The following is a 12,532-nucleotide window of genomic DNA, read 5'->3' as shown; positions in this document are numbered from 1 at the left end:
TTGATACACTGCCAATGGGTTTTCCCATTGGCAGTGTATCAAATACTTGTTCTCCCCACTGTATATATAATTCAGAGAATCCAGCTGGATAGAAAACAGGGTAGGGGCAAGAGGATGGATGGGCAATAGTGATGAAAAAAAAACAAAAAAACATGATCACACCTGACTACGAGCCGCCACCCACCAAATTTGACACGAAAACGACATTTGTTTATAGATAAGCCCCACTATCAGCTGCAGCTGCCCTCATTGTATTATGTGATATCTACACCTAAAGATATTAAAAGGTAACACTTTATTTGACAGCAGCATCATAAGACCAAATGAACCACCACGAAGCTTTGAACCAATTGGCTGCAAAGCTTCATTGCTTCAAGAAGCTTCATTTGGCCATCACTGCTCCCTTGGGGGAGAGGGTCAACCTCTGCTGCCACCTGCTGTCACCACTGTTTTCATCTAACATGCCTCCTAGCATGCATTACAGCACTACAGATGTAAATAACAATCAAAATTAATGTTCTGTGCTACTTCAGTTCTTCGGCAGTTACTGTTCCAGTTGTTTCATTAATTGCTGTTTATGGTATTTGGTAACACTTCATTTGACATTGGCGCCATAAGACTGTCATGAGACAATCATTATAATGACATGATACAGTCATGAGCATTTATTAATGCTTATAACAGATGCCATTTAGTGTCATCCCACAAATTATGTACTTGACATGTAAATGACATCTGTCATAAACATTCAGTAATGCTCAGGATAGTGTCATTTCATAATTATGACGGTCTTATGACACCACTGTAAATTAAAGTGTTACCTATTAACCCCAAAAAATCAACAAATAAGCTGCAATGGACTATAAGCTGCAGGATTCAAAATGAGGGGGGGGGAGTAGCGGTTTATAGTCCGAAAATTACGGTAGTATTGCTGTCTCGACTCTCGATATGACTACTCTTACTGAGTAAAAACCATGTGGGGAGGGGATACTGAAGTATAAGAGGGAACATATTACAAATAGGAGTGTAACTGGTTGAGGCGATGTGTAGTGGGGAACCCAGTATTGGGACAAATCACCTGTGAGTATTAATGAGTTGACATCCTACTTCTAGCTATGTAATCGGTAATCCCGGCACCAACAGCTTTGTATACAGGTATGTATCTAGTGGCACCTAGTCATGCGTGTACCAACTCTAACGTGTGTTAGTCATGCGTAGAATGAAACTGCTGTGTGGGAGCTGTCAAACGGGCTTTTCACTGCCCCGCCATCCTGGTGGAGGGCTAGCATGGTGCACCCCTCCTCCCACCCAACCGGGTCCATAGCGAGTTCCCCACAGCCTCTAAGGCCCAGTGCAGGAGTGGACCCCCATCCAGGGAGCGCGACAGCCCCCCATCAAAATGACGCAAGCAGTATGCTGACCCCCGCCAGGCCCCAAGAACAATACTGCGACAGAGGGGACGAAGATTGGGCAAGAAAGCAAGAGAAAGCCACCACGGAGCGAAGTGAGAGAGAGCCAAGGACCCTTTCACCCGGCCGGGAGGGCACCATGCCTCAAGAGCCATGCCAAAAGAAAAGTGGAAACCACCTACCACTCTATTAATATGGTTGCAAGGTTCCTGACTGGCGATCATTAAGCCGTGAAGGGATCGTGATGGGAGGGCAGGGCAGGGCAGTGTATGCGTTAAAATAAGGGTTCTTGGCCATGGAGCAACAAGACAGCAACAGGAACTGTTTCCCCACCATCTGACCCCTCGCTACCCCAAAAGATTATGTGTATGTGGTGTGCTGCCACTCGCACCATTTCCCAATATCTGCCCTTGTCAACTATTTAACATAAACTTATTTTACATTAAGTCATTTTAGCAGGATTAAACAACAACATGATACTGTGCTTCCACAGTCCAAGTCATTTTAGTGGCTCACACTTTGAAAGCCTCTGAAAATCTGCAGCAGTCTCCTGTAATAATATGACTACACTGATTTAAATGATTTTATGCCCTGACCAAGACACACATTTGATTCAAATGCCTTATATGATTTTCTAATGTTGAGTTCCCATTTTATATCCCATGGATTGGTCTGAAGGTTAGCTGGAATTATATAAATCCTCCCAAATGTCAACCGGTCTAAATTCTTTTAAATCAACTTTAAATGACTGACAACTGTGAGTTACTTGCCTGGTTGTGGTTCCTCAAAAGATATTAATGTACATTAGGTATACTGTTGATGTGAAGGATACAAATCAAGCTCGTGACCTTGGAAACACATCATGCGACTGCTCACTAGCCCCTTTTTGCGTCTCGTCTTGGCGTCTCTTCAAGCAGCGCCGACATTAGAAAGTAAAGATATGAAATGCAATGTAAATTCTCCCACTATTGCTTGTCATGGTTTGACACGGCTTCATAAGTGTGCCGATAACGCTTAAGCTCAGCTTCCATTCGGACATTTTGTGGCTTCATTCACCTTCAGAAAAGCCATCCCTATGCTTATGGTAGCAAAAAGGATTTGTGTAAGCATATTTGTATTTTTTTTTTTTTTTCTCATTTAGTCTGTAAACTGATTTACACTAAATATGAATAAAGAACTGTTGAGGAACTAGACATACACACGTACATACATGCAAACATTGTCAGACCATCCTTGCACCCCCCCCCCCCCCCCCCCTTTCCAAGCCTCTTGTCACTTGATTGTGTTATTACTATGCTAACCAAATCCTTATAAATGTGATTTAAGGCTTGGTGGCCCCACGCTCCTGCTTTAGCCTTCTGCTACCATGTTTTACTGAAGAGAGGGGTAAGGAATGATTCGGAGAAGGGGGAGGAAGTAGGAAAGACGTAGGGATCTCGAGAGACGAGGACAGAGACGGTCACAGAAATACAAGACAAGGAAGGAGGTCTTGACAAAGCATGTGGTGGGGTTTACCACGCATTCCCTCAACACCCTTTGCCTCCTATCCAGAAGGCAGTAAAGTGTCAGTAAAATTTAAAAAAAAAAAAAGAAAAGAAAAAAGCATCACCTGCATCTTAAATGAAAATTTCAATTGAAAAACTTAACAGCCCTTCAAATTGCAGAATTTTACACGCGCCAGTAAAGCTTAAATAACACTCAACACTTGGGGGGAGGGCTGGGGACAGGGAATGGGGAGGGTGGTGACAACAAGGGTTACTTTGTGAGCGTGGCTGGATCAAGGTGACTGACTTGTGCATTGTGGTTGAAAGATGCTGGGATAAGAATTCTCTTATAAAAGTTTAAATTGATTACATTTTAATGTGATTTTACTGAACACAAGAGAGACATTTCATCCTGACGTCCATATATTTGAGTGTTGCCCAAGTGGAGTGATCAGTGTTGTTAATAACGGCATTAGGATATAATGGCATTACTAACGGCGTTATTTTCTTCAGTAGTGAGTAATCTAATTAATTACTTTTCTCATCTTGGCAACGCCGTTACCGTTACTGAGGCGGGAAAGGCGTGCGTTACTATGCGTTACGATTTTGGTTGACTGATGCTAGAAAAGTCTGAAAAGGACGGACTCACGGAGACGAGAGAGCAGAGCAGGAGTGGGGAGGAGGCAAGGGAGTGTGACGCCGTTGCAAACGAGATGCTACTATGCAAGGTGGCTCCAATAATACCTGACTGTAGCCGATAGCCTACAAACTACGCCCACATGATGCTTCGGTAGATAACACATATATACAGAACTAGATGCAAATGACAGACACGACGGCATTAGCAACATGTATTATAAAGAACTAGGGCTGTCCCAAACGACTAATTTTCTCCCGATTAGTCAGCTGACTATTTTTACGATTAGTCGACTAATAATTCAAATTTTTTTTTGTTTTGTTTTGTTTTTTTTTACTAATTTAGCAATGAAATTTTTGTTGACGCTTACCAATTCACAAAAAACATATTGGAACACTCAAATCATTTATTAAAGTACAAATAAACACGTAAATAACAATAATAAATCACAAATAAACAATGAGTTCAAATGCTGATAGAATTAACTAGCATCCCGATTGAAAAGATGGTCTCTTAAACTGATGGTTTACAACTTTTATTCCATCCTTGATGTAAACACACAGTAAGAGCTACGGTGCACACAAATAAAGCAACACAATTAGAAATTAACAAAAACTTTTCACCTTTTTCCTTTTAAACCTTATTTATATATCAATGAATTGCCTATATGAATTGCCTTTACCTTATTACCTTATCATTGACAATCTCTCCCTTGAGTGCAATCACTGTATATACTGTATATATTTATGACCTTTTAACCTTATATAATTTTCTATACCATAAAATAAACCATAACATGAAATAAATCTTTCAATTAGCATTAAGAACAATACTAATAGCACTTATAGGCCCATTGTCAATGAAACATTATTATTTAGTAAGGCGACAGCACCCTCTGGTGTACAAAAAATGGAGAATAAAAAAAAAAATTTACAAACTGCGTGAAGGCGCTTGAGGTGTTTATTCACGGCCGACGTGCAGCCAAGCTTGGCACTGAAGAGACAGGACAGAAGAGTTTACTCTCCTTAGTTTCTTTGAAATAAGTCAATGTTTTGGACACTCTGGTGCGCTTTTTTTGGCTTTGTGCCGCTTTCCCCGCTTGCAAACAGAGCATCCGACATTCTAACTGTCCACGCATATATTTTTTTAACCCTTCATTAACCGTCGACGGGATGTTGTGCTCGTCGACGGATTTACATCATCGATGACGTCGACTATGTCGACTAGTCGGGACAGCTCTATAAAGAACTGGATGCATTAGTAAACAGCCGCCATCTTAAAGCAGTAGACTTCTCTGGAAGACTCTGTTGTAGATAACCTTCCTCGCGAACCGAAGTAAGTTTTATGTAAAATGCTCCTAAATTGGCAAAACTTATCTTAAATCTATCTTTAAATGATGAAACAGTTTTAAAACTTACACATGTCAAAAATAGACAGAAGGGAACTAATGCAATAATGGGAGCAATTTTAACAACTCTAACGGTTGATTCACAACATTAAATGACTTCCACACATAGCAATATCCGCAATACCCCTGTGTCTAGTTAAGTTTATGGTAAAGAATTAGGCTAGGGCCAATTGTCCCAAAAACCCTTTAAACTTCACATTGTGTGACAGTTTTTTTTTGTTTTGTTTCTTTGTTTGTTTTGTTTTTTGAGGGGGGGAAAAAAAAAAAAACATAAACTATCACCAGTTACTTTGCCAAGTAATTACTCACTCTTACATTCAGGTAATTGAGTTACTAACGCAATTTTTGGGAGAAGTAATTTCTAAATGTAATTAATTAACTTTTTTAAAGTAAGATTAACAACACTGAGAGTGATCCACCCAAAAAATACTCATCCAGAGACATGGTCTAATTTTTCACACAGTTAGATAGAAATCTAAGCATCCCAACTTGTAGAGATGGAGCTCAAAGTAAAGCTCCGGAACACGCTGGCGGACGTGCATGTAGAAGACAGACAGCGAGACAAGCTCCTTTCTTATTCGTGGGGTTCACTGGACCTTTGGTGGTAATTGAATCAGTGTGAGTGCTGAGTAGAGCTAGCATAAAAACCTGTTAACCCAAAAGGTCAACTCGCTGCATTGTTTATTTAGCAGGGAGAGCAGAGAGAGAGAGAGGGAGCGACAGTGAATCAGAGAGAGGAAAGAAGGGACGGAGGAAAGAAGGGACGGGGGAAAGAGAGCAGAGGAAGGATAGTTTGATTGAGTTTTTGCGGTATCGACAGTTTGACGTATACAAAGCATTTCAGAAAAGTTCCAAGATGGGTGGCACAGAAGATATACTGTACCTAAAACCCAAACTGAAAAAACACGACAGCCATTTAATGTCGGCCAGACAATCAGCCATCGAAGATATCTTGTGGAGTATCTGTCTTTCAGTTTGCATTTTGATCCACTAGGAATATCTGTGAGCAAGAGTTAAGTTCAATAACTAAAGACCAAAGCAGTGCTACATTACAAGGCTTTTTTGTTGCAAAGATATTTAATAGCTTTAACCTCTGGATCAAGTGTTTTTATACTTCACTCCAGCAGTTAACTTTACATCAAAGTTTTCGACTGTAAATCCTTTCAGGTACACAGTTTGATGAATAAGGATATTAAGAACTGCGGGGGTGGGGGAAAGTAATTAAGGTTCATTCCAGGTGAAGCAAAAATATGACATACTGATGAACTGCATCAAATGTGTGTGCCTCTGTGTGTGTGCTTGTGTGACTCATTTTGCGCAATAACAAACACGGTGGCACAACCATGCACGTGCATACATATACGCTTGAGCTCTCAACCGGTTGTACAGATGTATTCTTAATCGCACATCTTCTTAGCACACTTGTATACACACACAGGCATCTGCATCTGGGAAAGCTGTTAGCAGTTAGCGCTGGTAGCACTTAGCGACGCAGCATGCTTCCTCAGTCCGCACAGTCACCTTGATCCGATTGCCCTTCACAGAGCCCCATTACTACTCTCCTGCATCACTGTGGGTTGAAGCATGTGAGGGTGTTACAGTAGGAAGTCCGTGTGTCCATTAATACAGTGCAATCCAGTTGGATGTGAATGTCAGGGGCGGATGGTGCAGGCCCTATGGACATGTCACTTTTGCTCTATAAAATTTCACTTTGTATTTATTGAAATTTTGATTACAAAAATATATTTCATAAATAAGTTGCTAATTTTAAAAAATGCCCTTACGCATCTCCAATTGAGAACCACTTTTGTTGTAACTCTAACACTGGATTTTTATCTAAATTTTCCCCACAGGTCCAGGTCCACTTGACCCGCCTACTATATCAAGACTTCATTCGCATAACGTGACGGTCACATGGATCCCGCCCCTCCAACCAAATGGCATCATAATAAGTTACAGCCTCTATCTACACTCTGACTCTGGCTATGTTTTAGATAACAATCCTGGCACTAAATTGGAACCCAACTCAAGTTTTAGTTCTGATCAAAGAACTGAACATGAAAATTTTTACTCAAGTCAAAACACAAAGCCGACCAAAAATTTTCCAACTACCAAATCAGAACAAAACATCTCAAAGGGCCTCCAGACTCAAGAGTTCACTCATATAGGCAATACCAGTCAAGGTACTGGTTCAAACATTTTGCAATCAATAGAAGATACTGCAATCGCAAACCAAAGGCCTTCAGTGTCCCACAAAGGATTCTCTTCAGGTTTTGGTCCATCCGCTCCATCAGTCAATGTTTCAGGCAATACCACAATCTACACCTTCCTTCACCTCCTGCCATATCATTTCTACAACGTTCAGGTAACTATTGGTCCTCCTGTAATACGGTCAAACATGTACAGTTATTCAATTTGACACATAAATCTTTCCTCAATCCTCTAGCTGGAAGCGTGCACCAGTGTAGGTTGTTCAGTGTCCAAAACTGTGCAATTTCAAACCTTTCCAGCCCCTCCTGAAGGCATCCCTGCACCTCATCTTTATTCTGACACCCCTACCTCAGTTCTCCTGTCCTGGGGTGCACCACAGCGCTCCAATGGAGTTTTAGAGAGGTGAGATTTGATCGTATGCTATATAAAATTCATTCCTCTTTGGGCTGGTATACACTTTGTGGAAACATAGGTCATGCAGAGGGAACTAAAAGCATTTAGAACTTTGCAACACATTGCTATGTTGTTAGTGTGGTTTCATATTATGAGTAAGGTTGGGCATTGAGCATCGATGGGATCCGGGACTAACACTCCGGTTCTCCTGAAACCATTCGAATTTCAAACGTACAGATTTTGTTTTATCAAGGGTTCCCAACAATGTTTAGTGCAGAGGAGGCGTGTAGCGTCTTTACACAAGGATTCTTTTCCAACTAATGTTCTTTTTGCCTGCTGCTTCCAGTAAGTCACCACTAGGGGAAGCCAAGTGCACATAGGGAAACCAAAGAAAAACTTTAAAGTCCAGTGTTACAATAGTGACATCTTGTGGACGGATGAACAGTTTATCAGTTTAGAAAGAAGTCAAATTTAAAAAGTTGTCAACTTCAGATCAAGGAACAGAACAATGTCAGCCCTGTTAGAGTGCGCTGGGAATTGAACCCCAAAGCAGACAAGGGAGAAGTCCGTGATTATATGCAAGGTTTATTGTCAGGAGCGCGCAGAGGGTCGCAGCGGCACACGTGCACGTCAGGTGGTCGCTAGCAAGCGTAGACGTGAGATCAGGCAACGGTACATGTCAGGTAGCAGGCACCGGAAATCCGGGGACGGAACAAAGGTCAGGTTAGCCGGGTGTATATACGTCGAGAATACCTGAGTGCTGGACGTGACTGACGGGAATGCCGAAAGAGTTGGTCTGGCGACGAGCGGCAACGGTGATCATGCTTTTGTAGGCGGCTGATTTTGATGCTCGCAGCTGTCGCCGTTTCCCCCCGTCTGGTCATCAGGCTGCAATCAAGGAGCCCTAACAAGCGTTTAACTAACTTGTAGAACACAGATGTCAAACCGATTCCAGAAGGGGCCTAGTGGTATGGGGTTATATTGCTGACACTATTCTGAGCGAGCAATAATGGAAATTGAGCAAAAATAACCTAGGTTTCAAGCACAAAAAACTATATTGAGCGAGCAGTTAAAGATTTTAAGCGAGCAATCGTAGATTTTGAGCACAGAAAATAATATTGAGCAAAAAAAATTTACTCTGTGCCGCTCAATTCCCCCCTCCTGCTCTCGCTGTGTATCTCGACTCCGCTCAATTCCCCCCTCCTGCTCTCGCTCCGTATCTCAACTCCTCTGCTCGTCGGTTTCTTTTCTCTGCGCGCTGAGTTGCAGGGATGGGCGGGATCGATACCAAAATATCGATATTTCGATCCAGCATATTAAATTTTAGGTATCGATCCCTAAGCAAAAGTATCGATATCTGGAATTAATATATTATATTTTCTTTGTCAATTTTTGGGTATATCTTTGTGCACACTTTTTGTACTACTTTTCCCTTTCGCACTCTACACGCACGTAAGCAGTGCACACACATAAGCAGTGCACCGGCATGTGCTCCCGCCCCAATTCACGTCCCTATCCTGTGTCGAACAGCATGCTTTTCCTCCGCCCCTCTCACGCCTAATTTCTTACTTAACCTTTTTATTATTTCTTCTTCATTTATTATTATTTCTTGTGAATTTATGTTTCATATTTTTATTTTTTTTCATGAAATATTTTTCCATATTTTTTTGTTACAAATGATTAAATGCTTGATTTCTTATGTTTTGTTGCTACCTATTTTTATTTTGTTAAAGGTCTGTTTCAATTATTTCAAGATCTGTTGTTTTTTTATTTATTTTTTTATTCTTAATTATTATTATTTTTTTCAAAATCTGTTTGAAAATTGTGTTAGTAAAATAAAATTGAAAAACGGAAAGTGACTATTGATTATTGGATTTGTTTTTAGTGATCTACCACTTGAGGGCGGTAACATGCTACTATTAATTCGTTCTTTAATTAGACAAAAAATATTTAATTTAGGTAGATTAAAATTTGATCATATACAACGTGTAGCAGGGAAATGTTCTGTGCATATGAATTTAAGGGTCATGGTTAAAAAGTGAGACTGACTAATCAGAGTTTGTTATTGATGGATTGGTTTGTGAGTTTGAGGGAAACTGCTTTGCTCGTTATTAAAAGCAGCAGTTTTCCATTGCAAAGCATATTTGACACAAAGAGACTTAATAGTTTTTGAGTGCTTGATGTAGTTGTACATTAGATATCATCAGAATGGCTGAGAACACTGCAGGGTTGTCTATATATATATATATATATATATATGTATATATATATATATATACAGTGATACCTCAGCTCACGAACATAATTGGTTCCCAGAAAGTGTGCGTGAGGCGAAAAGTTCGTCTTCCGAACATTTATTTCCCATAAGAAACCATTAAAATGAGAATAATCCGTTCCCAGGTCCCCATAAAACATAATTTTCTACTAAATAAGCCTTAAAACTACACAAAAATATACCTTATTTTATGTATAATAAGTGTGCTATTGTATTATAATTAAAGAAATAAACTGTACTGTATAATAAAGTTGTTTTATTTACCTTTGCGAAGGTATGGGAGTGGGAGGAGTGGGAGGAGGAGGGAGGGAGTTACTGTTTGGAAGGAGAGTGTTACCGGCAAAGTGCGCAGTTAGCGTAGACTCCACTGCTGTGCCCCCCGCATGCTTTTGGTTGTTAATAAAAGTGCCCACAAAAAGCCATCCGACACCTCTGGGTGTTTGTATGCAAGCCGCCATCGGGCGCACCGAAGACAACCGACGACAACGAGCCAACGTGACTCGCCGGTCCACTTCTCACGACGGTGGGAAGCTGAAAGCACCGCCAATTACCAGTCGAGGGCGAATTGGTAACACGAGTCACCTTCCATAAGGACTGTATGTAACTCTTTTTCGGTCCCATAATAGCAAAAGTACACTCAATATGGTCCAAAATGTCTATCAAACACAAACCACGTCCGCACTCAACGAAAGGGAGGGGACGAACTGGGACGCCGTGAGCGTGCGTCAGCTTCTCGTGGCGCTGTCCGACCGCGTGGCTTGGTTCGTCCGCCGAAAACTAGTTCGCCAGCAGAGACTATATGCTCGCGAATTTAATGTTCTTGAGGCGAAAAGTTCGTGAGCTTAAGCGTTCGTGAGCCGAGGTATCACTGTATAAATAAATATGATGAACTTCCGGTTTCGATATTGGATCGGGATCGCAATATTTGGCCTTGGTATTACTTGGTATCGGATCGAATCCAAAATCACTGGTATCGCCCATCTCTAATCTCGACTCCTCTGCTCATCGGTTTCTTTTCTCTGCGCGCTGAGTTGAGCACATGCGTCACCAACGAGTCACGAAGCCAACCAATCAGAGAGCTGGCGGAAATACCATACTATGGGGTTATATTGCTGACACTATTCTGAGCGAGCAATAGTGGAAATTGAGCAAAAATAACCTAGATTTCGAGCACAAAAAACTATATTGAGCGAGCAGTTAAAGATTTTAAGCGAGCAATCGTAGATTTTGAGCACAGAAAATAATATTGAGCAAAAAAAAAATCTACTCTGTGCCGCTCAATTCCCCCCTCCTGCTCTCGCTGTGTATCTCGACTCCGCTCAATTCCCTCCTCCTGCTCTCGCTCCATATCTCAACTCCTCTGCTCGTCGGTTTCTTTTCTCTGCGCGCTGAGTTGCAGGGATGGACGGGATCGATACCAAAATATCGATATTTCGATCCAGCGTATTAAATTTTAGGTATCGATCCCTAAGCAAAAGTATCGATATCTGGAATTGATATATTATATTTTCTTAGTCAATTTTTGGGTGTATCTTTGTGCACACTTTTTGTACTACTTTTCCCTTTCGCACTTTGTTCCAACCGATAACGCGCAGAGAGTTTAACCAATGAACTTCCTGCTGAAACAAGCAGCACCTGACAAAGTTTAACTGATTACACATGTAAAAGATCTAATTGGTGAAAAGGTGTCCTCTTCATTGGTTGGAAAGCAAACCTGCACCCACTAGGCCCTTTCTGGAATCGGTTTGACACCTGTGTTGTATAAATACCACCTAAAACAAACAATGCAATACAGTGATCCCTCGTTTTTCGCTGTTAATGGGGACCAGAACCCGCCACAATAAGTAAAAAACCACCAAGTAGCACCCCACCCCCCCAATTGTTAAAAAAAATTTTCAATGTATATATTCAGATCTATCATTGGAAAGAGATACATATACAACATGTTTTTTGTACCTTTTTCCCAGAAGTATAATTAAAAAAAACTTTTATCGATATATATGTTTTAATCAATGATTTTTAAGCACTTTAAATGTAATAATTATGATAAGTTTTAAACATGTTACTGTCCCACAGAATTATTTTTAAACAAGAAAAAAGTAGACGCCCTATCAAAAAAAAGGTTTAAAAAAAAAAAAATGTTTGTCTTTATTAAATGCTTCTTTGAGTGTCCACTGAAATCTACTCCATCTGCTCACTTACACACAATGAGTTGCCACAGCAACTGTTTAACAAGTTAAACGATGATTGACGCATGCGGCCCTTTGAAGGTCGAGTCGCTGGAAAGATCAAAGCTTAACCGTCTGTCAATCATTCTTTACTTTAATAAGCAACTTCAGTTCACTCACTGACAAACAAAGAGCAGGGAGGGGAAGTGAGTGAGCGAAGGTGAGACTATGCGATCGCTCGGGACAGCTCATCTATATATTTTAACTGAAAAAAAAATCTGCGATGGACTAAGGGCACGAAGTTTGAAGCGCGAAGTACTGAAGGATCACTGTACAATAAATGCCTGCAGCATAAGACACTCTAAAACATAGGCAAAATAATATGTGTAATTTTTTTCTCTGTGAGCTTTTTAAAAATAAACATCTATGTGAAAGTGCACTCATGTGGAAAGAAACTTCATCACATTCAAGTTTAAAGACTGATATTTATATACAAGTTAAAAGTAGCCCTGTGAGATATTCATAGCAAAGTTAATTAAAAATTAAT

At 40.6% G+C, this 12,532-nt stretch overlaps 1 protein-coding gene across 1 annotated transcript in view; it reads left to right on the top strand.

Moving 5' to 3' along the window:
* The window catches only part of ush2a (Usher syndrome 2A (autosomal recessive, mild)), a 428,293-nt gene that overhangs the window by 227,374 nt on the left and 188,387 nt on the right, over positions 1–12,532 (top strand). The window contains exons 50-51 of the mRNA XM_057848749.1: positions 6,792–7,303; positions 7,385–7,551. Coding sequence (XP_057704732.1) covers positions 6,792–7,303; positions 7,385–7,551 — 679 coding nt within the window. The remainder of the gene's footprint in view (positions 1–6,791; positions 7,304–7,384; positions 7,552–12,532) is intronic.

Source organism: Corythoichthys intestinalis, chromosome 1 (genome assembly GCF_030265065.1).
Source record: "Corythoichthys intestinalis isolate RoL2023-P3 chromosome 1, ASM3026506v1, whole genome shotgun sequence".
Lineage (NCBI taxonomy): Eukaryota > Metazoa > Chordata > Actinopteri > Syngnathiformes > Syngnathidae > Corythoichthys > Corythoichthys intestinalis.
Note: the sequence above shows the minus strand (reverse complement) of the source record. Positions and strands in the feature narration are given on the sequence as shown.